Raw genomic sequence first — 22,571 nt, 5'->3', positions numbered from 1 at the left:
TGTGCTTTCTAACTTTTGATAGCGGTCGCTGTCCGCGGTTCTGAAACATAAGTGCAGTGTTGAATTAGTGCCTTTTACTAGACAATGTTGCAATGTGGATAATAGCAAAGTTAACCAGCATATTGATGTTGAGAACAATGCGGCAGAGGCAGCAATGGTGTAAGAAGACGAGAAAACAGCCCTTGCTTTAATTGTCTAGGAAAATTGAGGAGAGGAAACCCCAACTTAATTTGGTCTATAATATATAGTCTTAACTGTTAAATGTGCCTGGCTTTTTAAATTATCCATATATATACAAATGATGTGCACACACCTTCAAATTAGTAGAGTTGTTATTTCAGCAACACTTGTTGCTGACAGTTGTATTAAATCGAGCACACAGCCATGCTATCTCATAGACAAACATTGGCAGTAAAATTACCTTACTGAAGAGCTCAGTGACTTTCAATGTGGCACCGTCATAGCATGCCACTTTTCCAACAAGTCAGTTTGTCAAATTTCTGCCCTGCTAGAGATGCCCTTGTCAAGTGCTGTTATTGTGAAGTTGAAACATCTAGGAGCAACAACGGCTCAGCCGTGAAGTGGTAGGCCACACAAACTCACAGAACGGGACCGCTGAAGCAAATTGTCTGTCCTCGGTTGCAACTCTCACTACCGAGTTCCAAACTGCCTCTGAAAGCAACGTCAACACAAGAACTGTTCGCCGGGAGCTTCATGAAATGGGTTTCCATGGCCGAGCAGCCGCATACAAGCCTAAGATCACCATGCGCAGTGCCTAGTGTCGGATGAATTTGCGTTTGGGGGATGCCAGGAAAACGCTACCTGCCCCAATGCATAATGCCAACTGTGAAGTTTTGTAGAGGAATAATGGTCTGGGACTGTTTTTCATGGTTCAAGCTAGGCCCCTTAGTTCTAGTGAAGGGAAATCTTAAAACTACAGCATACAATGGCATTCCAGACGATTCTGTGCTTCCAACTTTGTGGCAACAGTTTGGGGATTGCCCTATCCTGTTTCAGCAGGACAATGTCCCTGTGCACAAAGCGAGGTCCAGACAGAAATGGCTTATTGAGATTGGTGTGGAAGAACTTGACTGTCCTGCACAGAGCCCTGACCTTAACCCCATCAAACACCTTTTGGATGAATTGGAACGCTGACTGCGAGCCAGGCCTAATTGCCCAACATCTGTGCCCAAACTCACTAATGCTCTTGTGGCTGAATGGAAGCAAGTCCCCGCAACAATGTTTCAACATCTAGTGGAAAACCTTCCCAGAAGTGGAGGCTGTTATAGCAGTAAAGGGGGGACCAACTCCATATTCAATCCCATGCTTTTGGAATGAGATTTTTTGATGAGCATGTGTCCACATACTTTTGGTCATGTAGTGTATCAACAGAAATAAGACAGATCTTGCTAGTGTTGGCAGTTTGAGTGTTTGTTTAATAGTCTACTGATTCAGTGAGCATCATGCCTCACAACATGTCGGTTGATAACATAAAAAATAAAATAAAACAGGCTCTCTGGTGTTATGTATTTGGTGTTTACACTTTCAAATGGTCAGAAATGATATTAACAATAACCCTCCTTTTTCTTGATCTCCTTGTTATCATTACTATTATGATCCTTTATAAGAAGCAATATCATTAGTAGGCTTAGTATAGCAGCCTTGTATAACCGCCGTAGGCCTTAGAGCACGTGCTGTTTATTCTTAATCCTGTAACTTACGTAGGCCTATATTTCAATACTTATTTTAAATAAAATAAGAGTGACCCTTGAATAATTAGCGTAAACAATAAATAAAGTGTTCCGTTTTGACAATTGCATCGAATAGTCCCCGCGATATGCAACTGTTCAGGGAAGTCAGGAACCAATACACGCAGTCAGTCAGGAAAGCAAAGGCTAGCTTTTTCAAACAGAAATTTGCATCCTGTAGCTCTAACTCCAAAACGTTTTGGGACACTGTAAAGTCCATGGAGAACAATAGCAGCACCTCCCAGCTACCCACTGCACTGAAGCTAGGTAACATGGTCACCACCGATAAATCCATGATTATCGAAATTTCAATAAGCATTTCTCTACGGCTGGCCATGCTTTCCTCCTAGCTACCCCAACCCCGGCAAACAGCTCCGCCCCCCCGCAGCTACTTGCCTGAGCCTCCCCAGCTTCTCCTTCACCCAAATCCAGTTAGCAGATGTTCTGAAAGAGCTGCAAAACCTGGACCCGTACAAATCAGCTGGGCTAGACAATCTGGACCCTCTCTTTCTAAAATTATCTGCCGCCATTGTTGCAACCCCTATTACCAGTCTGTTCAACCTCTCTTTCGTATCGTCCGCGATCCCTAAAGATTGGACAGCTGCCGCGGTCATCCCCCTCTTCAAAGGGGGTGACACTCTCGACCCAAACTGTTATAGACCTATATCCTTCCTGCCCTGCCTTTCTAAAGTCTTCGAAAGCCAAGTTAATAAACAGATCACTGACCATTTCGAATCCCACCGTACCTTCTCCGCTGTGCAATCCGGTTTCCGAGCTAGTCACGGGTGCACCTCAGCCACGCTCAAGGTACTAAACGATATCATAACCGCCATCGATAAAAGACAGTACTGTGCAGCTGTCTTCATCGACCTGGCCAAGGTTTTCGACTCTGTCAATCACCGTATTCTTATCGGCAGACTCAACAGCCTTGGTTTCTCAAATGACTGCCTCGTCTGGTTCACCAACTACTTCGCAAATAGAGTTCAGTGTGTCAAGTCGGAGGGCCTGTTGTCCGGACCTCTGGCAGTCTCTATGGGGGTACCACAGGGTTCAATTCTCAGGCCGACTCTTTTCTCTGTATATATCAATGATGTTGCTCTTGCTGCGGGTGATTCCCTGATCCACCTCTACGCAGACGACACCATTCTGTATACATCTGGCCCTTCTTTGGACACTGTGTTAACAAACCTCCAAACGAGCTTCAATGCCATACAACACTCCTTCTGTGGCCTCCAGCTGCTCTTAAACGCTAGTAAAACCAAATGCATGCTTTTCAACCGTTCGCTGCCCGCACCCGCCTGCCCGACTAGCATCACTACTCTGGACGGTTCTGACTTAGAATATGTGGACAACTACAAATAGCTAGGGGTCTGGCTAGACTAAACTCTCCTTCCAGACTCATATTAAGCATCTCCAATCCAAAATCAAATCTAGAATCAACTTTATATTTCGCAACAAAGCCTCCTTCACTCACGCCGCCAAACTTACCCTCGTAAAACTGACTATCCTACCGATCCTCGACTTCGGCGACGTCATCTACAAAATAGCTTCCGATACTCTACTCAGACTGCATCCAGTTTGCTATCACAGTGCCATCCGTTTTGTTACCAAGTCCCCTTATACCATCCACCACTGCGACCTGTATGCTCTAGTCGGCTGGCCCTCGCTTCGTCGCCAGACCCACTGGCTCCAGGTCATCTATAAGTCTATGCTAGGTAAAGCTCCACCTTATCTCAGCTCACTGGTCACGATAACAACACCCACTCGTAGCATGCGCTCCAGCAGGTATATCACACTGGTCATCCCCAAAGCTAACACCTCCTTTGGCCGCCTTTCCTTCCAGTTCTCTGCTGTCAGTTACTGGAACGAATTGCAAAAATCGCTGAAGCTGGAGCCTTATATTTCCCTCACTAACTTTAAACATTAGCTATCTGAGCAGCTAACTGATCGCTGCAGCTGTACATAGTCCATCTGTAAATAGCCCACCCAATCTACCTACCTCATCCCCATATTGTTTTTATTTACTCTTCTGCTCTTTTGCACACCAGTATCTCTACTTGCACATCATCATCTGCTCATTTATCACTCCAGTATTAATCTGCTAAATTGTAATTACTTCGCTACTATGGCTGATTTATTGCCTTACCTCCTCACGCCATTCGCACACACTGTATATAGACTTTCTTTTTTTCTATTGTGTTATTGACTGTACGCTTGTTTATTCCATGTGTAACTCTGTGTTTGTGTCGCACTGCTTTGCTTTATCTTGACCAGGTCGCAGTTGTAAATGAGAACTTGTTCTCAACTAGCTTACCTGATTAAATAAAAAATGCATGTTTTTAGTCTTTGCTGTAATAAAGGCTTAAACAACAGACTTTCTGGTACGCTTTTAATTTATTTCGTGTTTACATTGTTCCAAATGGTCAGAAACAATTATATTGTAATCTATAATATGCATGCAGTGCTTGTTTCTTACCTTCTTTTTCTTGATCTCCAGTATTTTCCACAACTAGTCAAATTTTTTCCACAGAGCAACCAGTGAACATTCTCCCATTTAGAGTTTATTTGTAACGTCCTCTTCATGTGTTCGGAGTTTGTTATAACCTATTTATTGATATGCTATAAGTCAGACCTTATTGGTCATGTGCATGCGATGCATACATGTCACGTGAAGAGAGTAAGGGTTGAGGGAATAGAGAATGTTTTTCCTAAACAAATGAGGGATTTCAGTAACAAAACGTTTCAGTCAAATGGCTGTAATTATGTTGCAGCTTCAGCAACAGCGTGACAAACACTTGATGTTCTGTGGTCGCTGCAGCAGGGAGGAGAAACCGACAACGGGTGCTAGTCAGTCATTTTTCTTTTTTTACACAGCACAGCAAGTCTGGGCCTGGTACAATCAAATCAATTGCGGTCGGACTCCCTCTAGTCATTTTTGTGTCATTATTTCATCAAGCATAGCGCTTAAAGCATCAGACAAGCTCAGTGTATATAGTTGATTTGATTAAAACATATAGGATGTGTCTGTGGAAAAATACATGTTTTAAAATTTCGACCAGATTCTCAATCGACAAAGAGTTTGAGTCGGAGACAGCTCTACATGACACACCACATTAGAACAAGTTAGGTTTATGTAGGAGGTCATGTACTGTCTGTTTTAAGTTGATGGGGCTTTATTAACCCCCCAGCACCTTCATCTCCCCTTTCCCTCTGCTATCACCCTGGTATCAGGGCCTGTATTAAGCTTGGTTTAGCGGGTGAAGTGAGGAGGAAGTTGTTGCAGTTGGCTGACCTTCCGCTCACAGCTGTACACACAGAGATGAAATGGCTGTTCTTTCTGGCAGGCAAGAAAGGGAACCTTGTTTTGAAATTCTCCCTTTTGTGGCCCTCCGTAGCCTACCACTGTTGTCAGTGAATGAGTTCAACATACCTATCGTCCTTGAGCCAGCACAGAGTTCTATTTGAAAGCAGAGATTTGAAAGGGCAACTATTATGGATATCCGTGTGTGTCCCCCGATGCCTTCTCTCACTCAGCAGGAATGCGTTTTTCACTCAAGACACACACGCCATGTGAACATAATGAGAAAGCTGAGTGAGTGGGGCTATGCACACTCTAGTAGATAATGAGGATCTCTGCCATTGCCAGACTCCTATTCAAATCCTGCCCTGCTCTCTAATCTGCCCACTTGATCTCAATTAGAGGGGTGTGTGTGTGTGTGTGTGTGTGTGTGTGTGTGTGTGTGTGTGTGTGTGTGTGTGTGTGTGTGTGTGTGTGTGTGTGTGTGTGTGTGTGTGTGTGTGTGTGTGTGTGTGTGTGTGTGTGTGTGTGTGTGTGTGTGTGTGTGTGTGTGTGTGTTCCTTTGGGTGTTCCCTAACATACGGTTTAGGCCTCTTCGTTCCCCAGATCTCATTTGGTTGCGTGGGACTTTAGCACTGGATATGCGGAATTCCAAAAGGAGAACCAAATGTTCTGTTGAAAAAAATGTTAGTTAACTCTATCAGGGTTGATGTTTCTTACTCCTGCAGACCCCCGTAGCGTGGCTTGTATGTAGACCGTGTCTAGTGTAGTGGGAGGGCTGTGACAGAGTATAAACTGTATCTGAGCCCAGACAGACACCGGTGGATGGATGTTGGCAGTGTGCTTTGTGTTAAGACAAGCCCCTGTATGTCTCGCTACAGGATCTCTTTTTGTTCACTTTTTTTTCTGCAGCTGCACAACACAGCAATCGTGAGTGACCCACTTTTACCTCTCCCTTGCTCACGTGATGGAGCTGTTAGGGGAAATGGAATTTAGATTCCGATTTAGAGTGGATGGGCTGGGTGGTGGGCAGGGCTGGGTGGTGGGCAGGGCTGGGTGGCTGCAGGGCTGTGTTTGAGAGGCTTGAAATGAATCCACCTTCACGAAGCTCAGCTGATAGCCAGGCCTTTGTTGACTGAGCCTAGAGGCCGGTTCATGGTCACTGTAATGGAAGTGTTACATCACAGGAACACTGATCCCTACTGTTCTGTTCTGAGTATTACTGTCCCAACTCCTGTTTGTTTTTGTCCAGTGATATAATCAAGGGGTTGTGCAATCATCTAATGATTCCCTCAACACGAGTGGCGGAGCGGTTGCGGAAAGCATTAGTTCCCTTCGTGACTCCCTGGCACATGACTGCTCTTTGATCTAATGTTGTGAGGACAAACAGTGGTCATCAGATGTTACCGGGTTGATAGTAACCTGCCTAAATGACTACCGACCTGTAACCATCTCACGTCTGTAGCCATGAAGTGAAAGTCTGGTCATGGCTCACATCAACACCATCATCCCAGAAACCCTAGACCCACTCCAATTTGCATACTGCCCCAACAGATCCACAGATGACGCAATCTCTATTGCACTCAACACTGCCCTTTCCCACCTACACAAAAGGAACACCTACGTGCAAATGCTGTTCATTGACTACAGCTCAGCGTTCAACACCATAGTGCCCTCGATGCTCATCACTAAGCTAAGGACCCTGAGACTAAACACCTCCCTCTGCAACTGGATCCTGGACTTCCTGACGGGCAGCGCCCAGGTGGTAAGGGTAGGCAACAACACATCTGCCACACTGATCCTCAACACGGGGGCTCCTCAGGGGTGTGTGCTTTGTCCCCTCCTGTACTCCCTGTTCACCCATGACTGCGTGGCCAAGCACGACTCCAACACCATCATTAAGTTTGCTGATGACACGATGAGACAGCCTATAGGAAGGAGGTCTGAGACCTGGCAGTGTGGTGCCAGGACAACCTCGCCCTCAACGTGATCAAGACAAAGGAGATGATCGTGGACTACAGGAAAAGGAGGGCTGAGCAGCCCCATTCTCATCGATGGGGCCGAAGTGGAGCGGGCCGAGAGTTTCAAGTTCCTTGGTTTCCACATCACCAAGAAACTATCATGGTCCAAACACACCAAGACAGTCATGAAGAGGGCACGACAAAACCGATTCCCCCTCAGGAGACTGAAAAGATTTGGCATGGGTCCTCAGATCCTCAAAGTTCTACAGCTGCACCATCAACAGCATCCTGACTGGTTGCATCACCGCCTGGCATGGTAACTGCTTGGCCTCCGACTGCAAGGCGCTACAGAGGGTAGTAGTGTGTACGGCCCAGTACATCACTGGTGGTGTCAGTGGGAGGCCCTAAAAATTGTCAGACTCCAGCCACCCTAGTCATAGACTGTTCTCTCTGCTACCGCACGGAAAGTGGTACCGGAGCGCCAAGTCTAGGTCCAAAAGGCTTCTTAACAGCTTCTACCCCCAACCCATTAGACTAATCAAATGGCTAATCAAATGGCTACCCGGACTATTTGCATTGACCCCCCCCCCCCCCCCCCTCCCCTTTTTTTTATTTTACGCTGCTGCTACTCGCTGTTTATTATCTATGCAGTCACTTTACCCCTACCTACATGTACATATTACTTCGACTAACCTGTACCCCCGCACATTGACTCTCTACTATTACCCCCTGTATATAGCCTCGTTATTGTTATTTTGTTGCTCTTTTATTTTTTACTTTAGTTTATTTCGTAAATATTTTTCTTAACTGTATTGTTGGTTAAGGGCTTGTAAGTAAGCATTTCATGGTAAGGTTTACACCTGTTGTATTCGGCGAGTGTGACTAAACATTTGATTTGATCACCTTTTTATAGCACTGAAGAAGCCCTTTGTTTCAATAGGTTTGTATGATTTCATTAGTAATGAGCTCATACATTATTGTAATTTACAAATGACTTAATATCCTATTAAGAGTTTCAATGTAAGATTACTGTCATTATCAGTCCATTATATGCATGTGTAGAATGCATCTTTTGATCTGCTGCTGCTGTTGTTTCAGGCGGTGAACTGCAAAGGGCAGCACAGTATTTCCTACACTCTGTCCAGGAACCAGACAGTAGTGGTGGAATACTGCCATGACAAAGACACAGACATGTTTCAGGTAAGTCCACCCGTTTCAATATTCCAGATGATCCATTGGTCTAAATTAATCAGATTATGTACTGTCGTGTCTTTGCTATCATTTAATTGAAGACTTATAGTTTTTATCAAAGATTCCTGTAATTAGGGATTATGCGATCACTTGAGTAATAACGTAACTAATTAACTATGAATTCGAGGGCACCAGGGAAAGTTATTAAATTACAAAGTTATAAGTTCCCAATATAACCTTTCAGATATTTTCATATCTGATCAATAGTCTTCTGATTAATGATTTATTTATTTTTACCTCACGTTAGTCTCATTCCAAACGTCGTAAATTGTTGATTATCTGCACGAACCCAGTCTTCACTATGAGTCATCCATACATCAATTGTCTTAAATCATTTATTTATTACTAACTAATTAATTCACAGAAATGCATAAACAAAACAAACAAACTTAAAATAGTTACATGAAATGATGGGAGAAATATGCCCTAGTGGGCTGAACCGGCATAGCGGCTTGTTAGACAAAGGGAAAGTTGCGTTCGACTAAGAATTCACTACAGAGTTCACAATTATAACAATTGACATGCTAATCCTTACACATGAACGCTCACTCATTCGGGAACAATTGCAATCAATATATATATAGTTACGCTCGGTGTGTGTCGTCTTGATCGTTGGAGAGAAGTTAGTTTCTGTTGGAGTTCCTTCTGTCTCGGTTATTGTGGATAGTTCAGTGACATTCGTTATAGAATGGATGTTTCGGCGGTTGTCTTTCTTCGCGTTCAATGATACCGAATTCCTAGCTGCAGACTAGTAGTCAATATCAAAACTTGTTCTTATTCGTATAAAAGTTTAACCACGTGGTATGGTTAAAGATTCAGCAATGGTAACCTTCGTTCTCCCCATGGAGGATAAACATGGTCTAATGGTAATTTCTCAGAGTTTACTTTTATTCAGATAGCAGGAAGGGTCTGTCCTTGGATGTCTGACCCAACTGGCTCAGGGGCGGGTCCTCGGGTTTAGTTCAAATCAAAAAGGGATTAGTATTTTTCTTAATTAAACAGTCCAAAATCATATTATACAAACAGTATCATACTCACTCATTCATTTTATACAACAGATGTAAACCTCATATCTGAGGTTATTATATAAACAGCGGTATGGTAATGTAGTCCCACAGTCTCTCATGAGTTTCCCCCGTGGTGACCAATGGGCATGTTAATAGCTGGACTCTCCACCGATCTTTTATACTTTTGCAGGAACATGAAATATGTTCGTACCTCAAGTTCTGTGAGGTGGGAGAAAATTCCTTTGTCCTGAAAGTTTACCCTCTGTCTAATACTGTTGGGCCATGAGGAGATTCTCAGGAATTTACGACCTCTCTGTGACCACAGCATGGGTTGAAGGGGCAGGGAAAGGCAGGGAGAGGGGGATGGGGTTTGCAATACCCAAGCAGGTGACGTCATGACAGTACATTTCATTGTTAATTTTACTGAAAACCCTCAAACTACAAGTTTATAAGGCAATCTGCTTAGTAATATACATTTCATGTTCATGCATTTTTAACAAAACTCTGGTCTGTTTTATGTAAATCTTTAATGAAGTCTGTCTTCCTCATGGAGTTGTTTGCTACGAACTGGGCAGTGTTTCTATAGCACTGTGGTCTCTCTGTGACCGTCTGTCCCACTTTCTTTGTCTTCTCCCCACTCTCCTTTCCTCAACGTGTTCTGTTCTGCACGCTGTTCTCCACCTAGCGTTAATCTACAGCACAGAGACCGCTCCACTCCCACCAGGGAGACGTTCTACTGCTGCAGACACGCTTTACATTCTAACCTTTATTGTGTCTATGTGTCTGCAAATGGCACTAAGTAAACAAAAGCCATACCCAGCAGAGAGCTGTTTAAAACCCACTCAAGGACAAACGTTGGCCTACTAAAACAACGTTTGACACTTCAGACAGTTTGATCTTCAACTCTACAAACTGAAAATCGTATTAGTAAATCTCAATACCAAAATGATGAACATGCAGAGAAATGAGAGATAATGTTAGCACACCAGCTGTGTCAGAGAACCGCGAATCAAACCATACCTGAGATGAATGACGAGCTGGGTAAGAGATGTATTGAACATTTAGAGATTAGTTCATGCTTTCTTAACTTGTACTCACAATTTACTCGGAATCCGCTGGTAACGCTACCTTATTCAACACCTTCTTTTAGAACTTAGATATTCCCACAGTTTAACCTGAGATACCTCGAAAAATGCAAAGAAAAGTTCATATTAATTTTGCCTAGTTAAATAAAAAACAATGAGACAGGCATGTATTTCTAATCAAACGCCTTATTTTACCTTTATTTAACTAGGCAAAATGAATATGAACTTTTCTTTGCATTTTTCGAGGTCTGACAACACTGCATATTTTTGTTATTTTGACTAGTTGTCATTTTCTGCAAATAAATGCTCTAAATGACAATATTTTTAGTTGGGAGAAATGTTGTCAGAAAAACCAATCCTCAGTTTGGGAACATTGTCAGAGCAGAAGGAAGCAAGTTTTCTTCCAGGACAACCTTGTACGTGGCTGGTGATGACATGGTCTTGATCTGGTGGTCCTCCATCCACACCTTGATTGACCTGGCTGTGTGGCATGGAGCATTGTCCTGCTGGAAAAACCAATCCTCAGTTTGGGAACATTGTCAGAGCAGAAGGAAGCAAGTTTTCTTCCAGGACAACCTTGTACGTGGCTTGATTCATGCGTCCTTCACATAGACAAAACTGCCCGAATCCAGCCTTGCTGAAGGACCCCCAGATCATCGACGATCCGCCACGAAACTTCACAGTGGGTGCGAGACACTGGCTTCTAGGCCTCACCAGGTCTCGCACCCACTGTGAAATTTGGTGGAGGATCAGTGATGATCTGGGGGTCCTTCAGCAAGGCTGGAATCGGGCAGTTTTGTCTATGTTAACTGACTTGCCTATGTAATAAAATAAAAATAGTCTCTGTTTTTAAAGTTTATCCTTATATCAAAGGGGGCATAGGCATGGTCTATACCAGGGTTCCCCAACTGGCATGCCACATTTTTCTGAGCAAAACATTTTTATTAATATAATTGTTTTTTTACCAGGTAAGTTGACTGAGAACACATTCTCATTTACAGCAACGACCTGGGGAATAGTTACAGGGGATGAATGAGCCATTTGTAAACGGTGGATGATTAGGTGACCGTGATGGTATGAGGGCCAGATTGGGAATTTAGCCAGGACACCAGGGTTAACACCCCTACTCTTACGATAAGTGCCATGGGCTCTTTAGTGACCACAGAGAGTCAGGACACCCATTTAACATACCATCCGAAAGACTGCACCCTACACAGGGCAATGTCCCCAATCCCTGCCCTGGGGCATTGGGATATTTTTCTTGACCAGAGGAAAGAGTGCTTCCTACTGGCACTCCGTCACCACTTCAAGCAGCGTCTGGTCTTCAATCGAGGGACCGACCAGGACCAACCCTGCTTAGCTTCAGAAGCAAGCCAGCAGTGGGATGCAGGGTGGTATGCTGCTGGCATGGTAATGTTTTGTGTGGAATTTTTATTGTTGGACATAAGACTGTAGAAACAGGAAATCGGCTCTAATTTACTTTAATTTAAGAAATCTGTTCCAAAGTTTTTCCACACAAATGTAAGAAAGGATTATGTTTTAGTTAAACATATCTGTTTGGGCTTCTTGCAGTCAATTTGCAGTTATGCTCCGGCCCCCCGACCATCCGCTCCAGAAAAAATTGGCCCGCGGCTGAATCTAGTTGATGATCTATACGTTATTAAACTCGCACAATCCGGAATCCCTGGACTCTCTTAATAACCAATGGGAAGAGGATTTACGTGAACAACTTTCAGATGAGTATGCTTCAAAGAATCCATTCTTCATCTATATGTCGAAGACATGCTGTAATTCAATTTAAAATAGTTCATCGTCTGCATTGGTCAAAGGCAATGTTATCCTAGATTAGACCAGAAGTACATCCCACTTGTGACCGACGTAAGCAGGCTTCTGCTACTTTATTGCCGTGTTTTGGAAATGCCCAAAATTGACAGATTTCTGGATAACAATATGAGACATTTTCTAAGATACTGGAGAGACCTATAGTGCCTTCGGAAAGTATCCAGATCCCTTCCCTTTTTCCACATTTTGTTACAGCAATATTCAAAAATTTTCCTCATTAATTTACACACAATACCCCATAATGACAAAGCGAAAACAAAAGTATTAAAAAACCAAGCATTGAGGTCGACGGAAATGTCCGTAGAGCTCAGAGACAGGATTGTGTCGAGGCACAGATCTGGGTAAGGGTACCAAAACAATTCTGCAAAATTGATGGTCCGGAATAACACCGTGGCCATCATCAATCTTAAATGTAAGAAGTTTAGAACCACCAATACTCTTCCTAGAGCTGGCGGCCCAGCCCAACAAGACTCGAGGCTGTAATCGCTGCCAAAGTGCTTCAACAAAGTGCTGAGTAAAGGGTCGGAATACTTATGTAAATGTGATATTTCAATTAGCAAAATGTTCTCAAAGTTTTTTGCCTCATCATTATGTGGTATTGTGTGTAGATTGATGAAAAAGTCATTAATCGGGGTGGCACCATAAGAGGCCCCCTCTGAACAGTTCTATGGGCAACATGCTGGTAATTTACTACTCTTTTAGGTAGACGTCTTATGCTATTTAAGTGGAAGGATCGGTTTCCTCCTACTTTTAACGATTGGATAAAGGAAGGCATGCAACATCTCAAGCTAGAGAAAATGCACTGCTCCATTAGGGGATCTGCAATTACATTTTATATCTGGCTACCTTTCATATCCTTTGAAGAAGACATGGACCAGCTAATTTCACAACTCCATAAACCAACCCTGATTTAAAATTTGTATCACTATTTTTACTCTACTTACTTACTCACTCTAAAAAATTATATTACTCAAATGCTATATCATGCCTGCTTTAAGTCTGGTTTTAGGGTGGGTCTTTGTTGTAGCATGGGGGGGTTGGTTTGGGTTTGATCTGGGAGGAGATCCGTGTGTGTTTTTCCCTCTACTTGTTCTGTCTGTATAATCATCATAAAAAATTGCACAAAACAAAGATTTGAGAAATTTTAAACAAGGACAAACGTTGAAACAAAATGAAAGACGGAAAAGCATTTACTTTTCTGTGTGAAGCTCAAATTGATATATCATTATTTAATCAGTATCTTATTGTATTACAATGCATACAAATTATATTGGTTTGTGACCTTGTTTGATTTAACATAGTTCTCCATCAGCTAGCTAAGGATGCTATATATTGATACAGTCACTGGTCATCCTGGCTATGGAGCATTCATTGACATGCTCTCATTCATTATTATTATTTTTATTTATTTATTGTGCGATCTCTGGTGCTGGCAGCATCTGAGCCTACTGTTTTTACTATTTATTAAGGAAATAGTCCATGAACGCAGGCCTTGACCTAAAAACAAACACTTTCTAAACACCTTGTTTTACAAATGGATGTTCAGACCCTAATGGTGCAGGTGTCTGTTGTAACCTGGGCTGACTATATTGTCCTGCAGATTGGCCGCTCCACAGAGAGTCCCATAGACTTTGTGGTGACGGACACTGTGTCTGGGGGTCAGGAGGGAGAGGAGACGCCCATCACCCAGAGCACCATCTCGCGCTTCGCCTGTCGTGTCGTCTGTGAGCGGGTCCTGCCCTACACCGCCCGCATCTACGCTGCTGGCTTTGACTCCTCCAAGAACATCTTCCTGGGGGTAAGACTGGGCTCACGGGGAGCTGTCCCAGGGTTATGAATGTCTCCTGGGTTGATTGGTATTCAGATTTTCTTTATTTGCATTTTATGACAATAATGCACAATGGAACACTTCTAGCATGTTTTTACGTTCTCTTGTTTTCCTCCTAAGAATCTAAGCCTGGTTTGCAAGTGCTTGTCTAGCATTCCAGACAGAATAAACTAGATTAGCACACAATTTATACTAGCACCAGTGTTATGGAAGCCCACTACTGTGTGACTTTGCCCTTGTCTCATCCTCAGGAAAAAGCCGCCAAGTGGAAGAACCCGGATGGTCACATGGACGGGCTGACAACCAATGGAGTGCTGGTGATGCACCCCAGGGGTGGGTTCACAGAGGAGTCCAAGCCGGGAGTATGGAGGGAGATCTCTGTGTGTGGGGATGTTTACACCCTGAGAGAGACCCGCTCTGCTCAGACCCGCGGCAAACTGGTCAGTAACACTGATGATGCTCCACCATTACCCTGATTGAAATCTGTCGTCAGTCATTTTGGTCAAATAAAGAACCATTCAAAAATATCAGAGCATTCAACGTATACTCTTAAAAACGTAGTTTCCATAGACTTAGTGCTCTAACCCAGATGTCAGTGTTGAGCCCAGTGTAACCTAATGGAGCTGTGTGTGCTGCGTTGCCCCCTGCAGGTGGAGTGTGAGAGCAACGTGCTGCAGGACGGTTCCCTGGTAGACCTATGTGGCGCCACCCTGCTGTGGCGCACAGCTGATGGCCTCTTCCACACACCCACCCAGAAGCACCTGGAGGCCCTGCGGCAGGAGATCAACGCAGCGCGCCCCCAGTGCCCTGTGGGCCTCAACACCCTGGCTTTCCCCAGCATGCAGCGCAGCCGTGCCCTCTCCTCCCTGGAGGACAAGCAGCCCTGGGTCTACCTGGCCTGTGGCCACGTGCACGGCTACCACAACTGGGGCCACCGCTCGGAACAGGAGCCCAGCGCCCAGCGGGAGTGCCCCATGTGCCGGACCGTGGGCCCCTACGTGCCGCTGTGGCTGGGCTGTGAGCCTGCCTTCTACGTTGATGTGGGCGCCCCCACACATGCCTTTGTGCCGTGCGGACACGTGTGCTCAGAGAAGTCGGCAAAGTACTGGGCGGAGATCCCTCTGCCCCATGGCACCCACGCCTTCCACGCCGCCTGCCCATTCTGTGCCACCCAGCTCTGCCTCAACCAGGGCTGTGCCAAGCTCATCTTCCAGGGCCCCATTGACTGAGCTGCGGGGCCCTGGGGTGGGGGAAAAGGAGGGCCAACATGCTGTGAAACTGTTCAGACTATTTAGTGCTTTGTTTTTTATCACCGGACTGTAAAGAGGAGGAATGCTTGACAAGGTTGATGGTGTACTACAACAGTGTGTTCCAAGTGTCCGTGGAGATGGTCCTGAAGGCAGTGGTCCATTACACAGTGTTTGGTTTGGGCTTCTGGTCCTCTGGATGGCTGCGGGCGTAGTGTACACACAGCGATGTGGACCTAAGGCACAACCACAGAAACCATCATACTCTTTAGCTGCCAGCCATCAGCTTTCAACTCAACTGAGCTAACTCTCTGGACTGTGCAAGCTAAAATGGCTGCTCATTTCAAGTAGAAGGGCTACAAAACATGTTTATCGATCATAAACTCCAAACGGATTACAGAGAGTAGGTGTAGTTAGGGTATGTTGGGTGGGGTGGGTTCATGGTGGGCCTGAGGTGCATGATTTTCACAGAGCCAGACAGCTGGACTGTTGGCTGGGAGGAGGACCGAGCGAGCCAGCAAGGTTCATGGGTAACTAGTTAAGTGCTCCCCAGCTCTTATCTGGTTTTTAATGGTATCCAGAACATTTAGCCTTTCCAGAGGTGAGCTGAACTCTGTTCTGTTCAGGGAACAGATCCTTAAAAGAAAACAAGTGTTTTTCTCTCTTGTACAGAGATGTATTCCAGTGCCTGGGACTCCCAGTAAAACCCTGGGAATATTTTTACTAAATTAAAAAAGCTATTTTGTTGAGGGTTATTAAGGGAGGGGGAGAGTTTTACATAAAGTATAAAGAAATTTAACCCACAGAATATTTTCCATCTTTTTATTATTTGTTAAGAAGTATTTTACTACACTGAGGTGTACAGTTTTTAAAAAATGTAAATGTTAATATATTTTTCTCTTGTGTAACTATTGTGTGCATGTAGGTTGGATCACATGGGTGTGCTTGAATGTGTCAACACCGGCTCATACGGAGACATTAGTCCCTTGTGACGTAACCACCAAAAGGCAACAACAGGCCACTGGCATCAACCTTGTGGGTCATGACAATGAATCTATTAAAATACATACTTTTCTCACCATTGGTGCTTTAGCCTAAATTATGCAATTGCTTTGCTGAATGGCTAGGTCTGTTCCTTCTTAATATACTGTAAAACTCGGGTGTCTCATGATATCAGTAAGGCCTTTGTCAACTCTTGTGAAATAGATGAACTTTTGGAAGTGTAACTCACTTACACATCAACACACACCTGTGAGCTTTCTTTGATCTTGTCCCATACTCAGTGTGCACTGTTGAATTTGTAGCTTTATCTCATGCTGGGTTTTATCCAATGATTTGTATGCTCCCAAACCTGGGCACAGTCACTGCAGCATTGATGGGTTATACCAAATATAAAATAAGAGTTTTCTCTCTGATGCAACAACTGCTTCCTGCAATGCAAAGTGTTACTGTACGCAAACTAAAAACCTAACTGCTATTGTAGAATTCAAATGTAGTTCAGGATGACAGTTGAAGCTATTTGTTTGTACTCGTTATCACAAGGATAATAAGGATATTATCATGTGCCAATGCCAAATTTATCAAATCCAATTGTGGAGATGGATCAAGTAGGCCAAATGCGTATGAATGGATAAGAAATGATGTTGTAGTTGGGCTGTGAGGTGGAAATAAGTTTAAACTAAAGAATTTGAATCAAATCAAATGCACTCTTCGTCGATGCAGGCTAGTTTGACTGTACCCATGTATGTAGAGTGTAGCTTACCATATAGTACCAGTCAAAAATTTGGACACCTACTCATTCAAGTGTTTTTGTTTTTTACTATTTTCTACATTCTAGAATAATAGTCAAGACATCAAACTATTAAATAACACTTATGGAATCCTGTAGAAACCAAAAAAGTATTAAAGAAATCTAAATATATTTTAGATTCTTCAAAGTAGCCACACTTGGCCTTGATGACAGCTTTGCACACTTTTGGCATTCTTTCAGCCAGCTTCACCTGGAATGCTTTTCCAACAGTCTTGAAGGAGTTCCCACATATTCTGAGCACTTGTTGGCTGCTTTTCCTTCACTCTGAGGTCCATCTCATCCCAAACCATCTCAATTGGGTTGAGGTCGGGGAATTGTGTAGGTCATCTGATGCAGCACTTCATCACTCTCCTTCTTGGTCAAATAAAAACAAATGATAGTCCCACTAAGCGCAAACCAGATGGGATGGCGTATCGCTGCAGAATGCTGTGGTAGCCATGTTGGTTAAGTGTGCATTGAATTCTAAATAAATCAGACAGTGTCACCAGCTAAGCACCATCACACCACCTCCATACTTCACGGTGGGAACCACACATGCGGAGATCATCCGTTCACCTACTCTGCGTCTCACAAAGACACGGCGATTAGAACCAAAAATCTCAAATTTGAACTCGTCAGACCAAAGGACAGATTTCCACTGGTCTAATGTCCATTGCTCGTATTTCTTGGCCCAAGCAAGTCTCTTCTTGGTGTCCTTTAGTAGTGGTTTCTTTGCAGCAAACCATGAATGTCTGATTCACGCAGTATCCTCAACAGTTGATATTGAGATGTGTCTGTCTGTTGAACTCTGTGAAGCATTTATTTGGGCTGCAATCTGAGGCTGGTAACTCTAATGAACTTATCCTCTGCAGCAGAGGTAACTCTGGGTCTTCCTTTCCTGTTGCGGTACTCATGAGAGCCAGTTTCATCATGGCGCTTGATGGTTTTTGCGACTGCCCTTGAAGAAACGTTCAAAGTCCTTAATTTTCCGCATTGACTGACCTTCATGTCTTAAAGTAATGATGGACTGTCGTTTCTCTTTTGCTTATTTGAACTTTTCTTGCCATAATAAGGACTTGGTATTTTACCAAATAGGGCTACCTTCTGTATACCACCCCTACCTTGTCACAACACAATTGATGGGCCAAACACATTAAGAAGGAAAGTAATTCCACTATTTAACTTTTAACAAGGCACACATGTTAATTGAAATGCATTCCAGGTAACTACCTCATGAAGCTGGTTGAGAGAATGCCAAGAGTTTGCAAAGCTGTCATGAAGACAAAGGGTGGCTGCTTTGAAGAATCTCAAATATAAAATATATTTTGATTTAACACTTGTTTACATGATTCCATGTGTTCTTTCATAGTTTTGATGTCTTCACTATTATTCTGCAATGTAGAAAATAGTTCAAATAAAGAAACCCTGGCATGAGTAGGTGTCTCTAACCGTTTGACTGGTACTGTATACAAACCACCACCGTATTAATGGGTAAGGATAGTGAGTATCATGATCCTGAGATGGTAAGTGTTCTTACTGTAGCTATGTACAAGTAGGATAATTAATGAATATGTTGGAAGAGAGCTATTCTTTTCAGCTACACTGAGAAGCCAAATAATATAGTGACATGTCACGTGTGTCTCTACAATGCACATGGGCTCAAATACAGTACAGAAGTGGTGTGTCCTCTCCTTTGTTGGTGGACTGCAGAGGTTCCCCCTCCAGTCTGGAGGGTAAAGACATGACCTTGGTAGTATGAAGCTAACAGTAGGAAAGATGTGGTGACATAACAGGTGCTGAGTAGAAGGGTATCTTACACTAGTATTCCCCCCCACTGTGCCCAGTCAGTGCTGACAGTACGCAGATAAAGACCCTGCTCTGGAATAGCTGTAATGTAGCACAAACATTCCTCCCTGAATACTTGGGAGGCATAGCTGTGGGAAGTAAGGGTGCTGTAGCACCCCCTGAAAAATCAGAATGCAACAAAAAGTGAACAAAATGTCTCACTAAAGTAGTTAACTGGGCCTTTACCAGTCCTGTGATAGTGGACCGATGTAGCACGTCTCCGAAGAAATGCAGCATCCCATCCACAAACATCTTCCTGCTGTAATGGTGGAGGGGTCCTGTTGTTCACTCAAGGGCCTGTTCAGTGCATTTTGTCTTTGAACTCTGTAACCAGGTCATAGCCTGCACTGATGCTCCCAAAGCCTACTTGCAAAAATAAAACATTTGTTTAAAACAATGTTGCTTGTCTTTGTTTGGTTTCAGTTCTGTGTAGGATCTCACTACACGTTAGTCTTTTCTCCAGGGGAGAGCTCCGACACAGTCTAGTCTGGCTGACACCAAACTCCAAGACTTCCTTTGCTGTATACCACGTGAGTTGTATCAGCCAGGCTATACGCAAGCAGTCCCCAACTACCACAAATTATGCAGTCGCGATTCCCACATTTGGGAAATTCGCAGGGGGGCCAGCATTGTAGGAGTGCAATGGCCGAGCCTCACTGGATCTCCCCTGCCAGGATAAGTATACGTTAGTATTTCTACAACAGTATGAGCCAACTGATAATCATGTGTAAAGGTTATTAGATGCCCATTGCCTATATCTACGATCAAAATCACTTCAATTGTAAAAGGTAAGGCTCACATTTAGGCTACTAAAGCCTTTTTGAAAGATAATACTCAGGAACACATGTAAGTTAAGACAGGCTTTGCAGAATGGTGACAATGTTAAATCACTGGGAAGAAGATTCCAGTTCTGAGTGACAGCAGTCCCAAGGTTTCTTTTTGACGACGAGCCTGAAGTGCCCTGGCTGGGATTCTCTGGCTCCCCCACAGGATAACAGGCATTACTGCATCTCACAGAGGCTTTCTTCGTAGTTGCTGACATGTTGCATCATTCCCAATCTTCATACAAGCATATGCAAATAAAGTTGGCTCTATAAAAGAGTTATAATTTTAGATAAGATGGAGAAAAAAAGATTGCAGCTTTCTTTGTACATGTCATATCTCATCAGCGACAGCCCACTCTTTATTTTACCATACAGAACACATCAGCAAAATTTCCTGATACTATCGTTGTTTCAAAATGGTCATAGCAAGTTAGTGTAGGCCTGAATAATAGAAACATTTCCTGACCCTTTGTTTCCTCTGTTTGTGCAGGTCACCTTACCAACCACTAGAGGACACTATTCCCTCAACTATGGACATGGCGCTACCCAGTGTCCTGTAAGGAGCGAATGATGTCCAAGGGAACTATTGGACCCACAACTCATGCAGCAGTGGATGACACAGATAAAAGAGAAGGAATACATTTACAACAAATGATGAATAATATTTATGACAGACGGCACATCAAGATTGTATATAGATGTCATGCTTTTTCCTAAATTGACGATATTAATATGTGAAAAGTACAGGGTCACATGGGCGGGGGAGGTAATGTATAATTCCTTGGCATTCCTCATGTTGCAATTTATAGAAGCTAGCTATACCAGTGCAAATCATGTCATTGAGTTTTCTTGACATTGTAGAATAATTGTATTCATGTAGAAACATTGTACAATGACGGTGACATTTTCCCTCAAACACATTTAACTTGCTCCCCTCTAAACTAAGGGCGCATGAAAGGATTTAAATACATAACATGTCATTTAGTCAGTTTGAGGAGGAGGATAGAGCAGTGGGATGCCATGCCTCCTAATTAACATTACTCCTGTGGATGTAAGGGGGTTCATGTGTTTGCACCCTCGTCTGTTTTTCTGAATGACAGAGGAGACACTGAAGGTGACAGAATGCTAATTTGGGAGATCACTGGTTGGCTTTCCTGCTTTAAGCGGGGCAGGGTTATGCAAATGAATAAGACTTAAACAGTTTCTAAATGTGAATGAGCTGTTTTATATAGACTTTATTATACATTTGCTATTGGTAAAAGAGTGATATAAAAAGTTTAATTTGATCAGCATAGGAAAGAAAATATGTCGAAAACGAGCAGTGAATTAGAACTGCCCTTAATTCATATAGTCCATTTTAACAATAACTTCTCAAATTCAAGTGCATATTAACATTATAGATTAAAGGAGCACATTGAAGGGATCAGGCATGACTAAAGCATGAAATTAGCTTCCAGTTTTTTTGCCATTTGCCAAGGAAGTATTCCTTTTTTGTCTACACTAAATGTCTCTACCATGTATCAACCTAAACAGTATTGCTTTAGTCTTAAGCTAGTAATACAGCAGAAGTTTGGGTGGGAGTGATGATACAATGTTGAAGCATTAACTATCAAGATGGACATAACCCATTAGTAGACTGACAGCCGCTTTGGTCTCTGGAAGTGTGGAGCTTAGTGCCTCTGTGCTGTAGAGGCTTCACAGTTTGTGTGGAGTTGCTGAGCGGTACGTCAAGAGAACATCACAAACAGAAAGGTAGACCGATACAATGTGTGATTATTTCAGCCCACTGACAGACTCAGTCGGGATGCCTGTCTTCACAAGAGGCCCGTACCTGCAGGATCAAAGACGGAGGCAGGATATGTCACATCCTATCAGCCAGAGATTCAGGCGCCCACAAAAGGAGAGATGCAGGCACCCAAGGAAGCAGATTGAAACCAGAACAGACAACCGAGTCTGTGTCCTCTCCCTTCTGATAACCTTGACTACATCACTCTTCCCTTTCATGTTGTACTAAAGCATCTTTTGAAGTGATCAGGTGAACAGTGTTTGATGAGTAGGGATACATGTGTGTTTTAACAGCTGTTAGACAGGTGCTTAGATGGGAAGCTGGCAGTGGGTGAGGATGGTGAGGCATGTTTTAAGAGGAGATCAGAAGATGTCAACCTCTGAATGGTGGGTAAATTATATTGGGAAGACAACCTGGTCTTATGGACTAAACGTAACATTAGTAAATGTAAATCCGAGACACTCAAATTTGCATGATATGTTACGTTTGGTATGGTTACATTAGACAGAAGGTTACTAAAGGCAAAAATGAAAGTAGGGTGGGTGGTCGGGGTGGAAGTGTTGGCGTATAACGTGAATGTGGAACGTCTAGCAAACCAAAGGTTGCGGGTTCAAATCTCATCACGGACAACTTTGCAACTACCTACTACTTTTTAGCTACCTTGCTACTACTTAGCATGTTAGCTAAACTTATGCCTAAACTTAACCCCTAGCCTAGCTAATGTTAGCCACTTAGTTAACGTTGGTGTTAGCTACCTAGCCACCTAGCTAATGTTAGATACAACAAATTGGAATCCATAACAGACAGTACAAGTCAAAAGTTTGGACACATAGATTGTAGAATAATAGTGAAGACATCAAAACTATGAAATTACACACATGGATTCATGTAGTAACCAAAAAAGTGTTAAACAAATCAAAATATATTTTATATTTGAGATTCTTCAAAGTAGCCACCCTTTGCCTTGATGACAGCTTGTACACTATTGGCATTCTGTCAACCAGCTTCATGAGGTAGTCACCTGGAATGCATTTCAATTAACAGGTGTGCCTTGTTAAAA

General features: G+C 43.3%; 1 protein-coding gene across 2 annotated transcripts in view; it reads left to right on the top strand.

Annotated features, from left to right (window-relative positions):
* LOC139530862 (E3 ubiquitin-protein ligase pellino homolog 2) overlaps positions 1-19,298 on the top strand; it is a 30,815-nt gene extending 11,517 nt beyond the window's left edge. The window contains exons 3-7 of one of the 2 annotated variants that reach the window (XR_011666131.1): positions 8,106-8,207; positions 13,793-13,990; positions 14,272-14,460; positions 14,671-17,900; positions 17,934-19,298. Coding sequence is in view for 1 of the 2 variants with exons in the window: in XM_071327616.1 (XP_071183717.1) it covers positions 8,106-8,207; positions 13,793-13,990; positions 14,272-14,460; positions 14,671-15,249 (1,068 nt within the window). In the remaining variant the exon portion in view is untranslated. Of the gene's footprint in view, positions 1-8,105; positions 8,208-13,792; positions 13,991-14,271; positions 14,461-14,670 lie in introns of both variants that reach the window. The other variant, XM_071327616.1, reaches the window with a different exon arrangement.
* Positions 19,299-22,571: the final 3,273 nt, after the last annotated feature.

This window comes from Salvelinus alpinus, chromosome 9, assembly GCF_045679555.1.
Source record: "Salvelinus alpinus chromosome 9, SLU_Salpinus.1, whole genome shotgun sequence".
Lineage (NCBI taxonomy): Eukaryota > Metazoa > Chordata > Actinopteri > Salmoniformes > Salmonidae > Salvelinus > Salvelinus alpinus.
The sequence above is the reverse complement of the archived record's forward strand: the minus strand, read 5'-3'. Positions and strand labels throughout refer to the sequence as shown.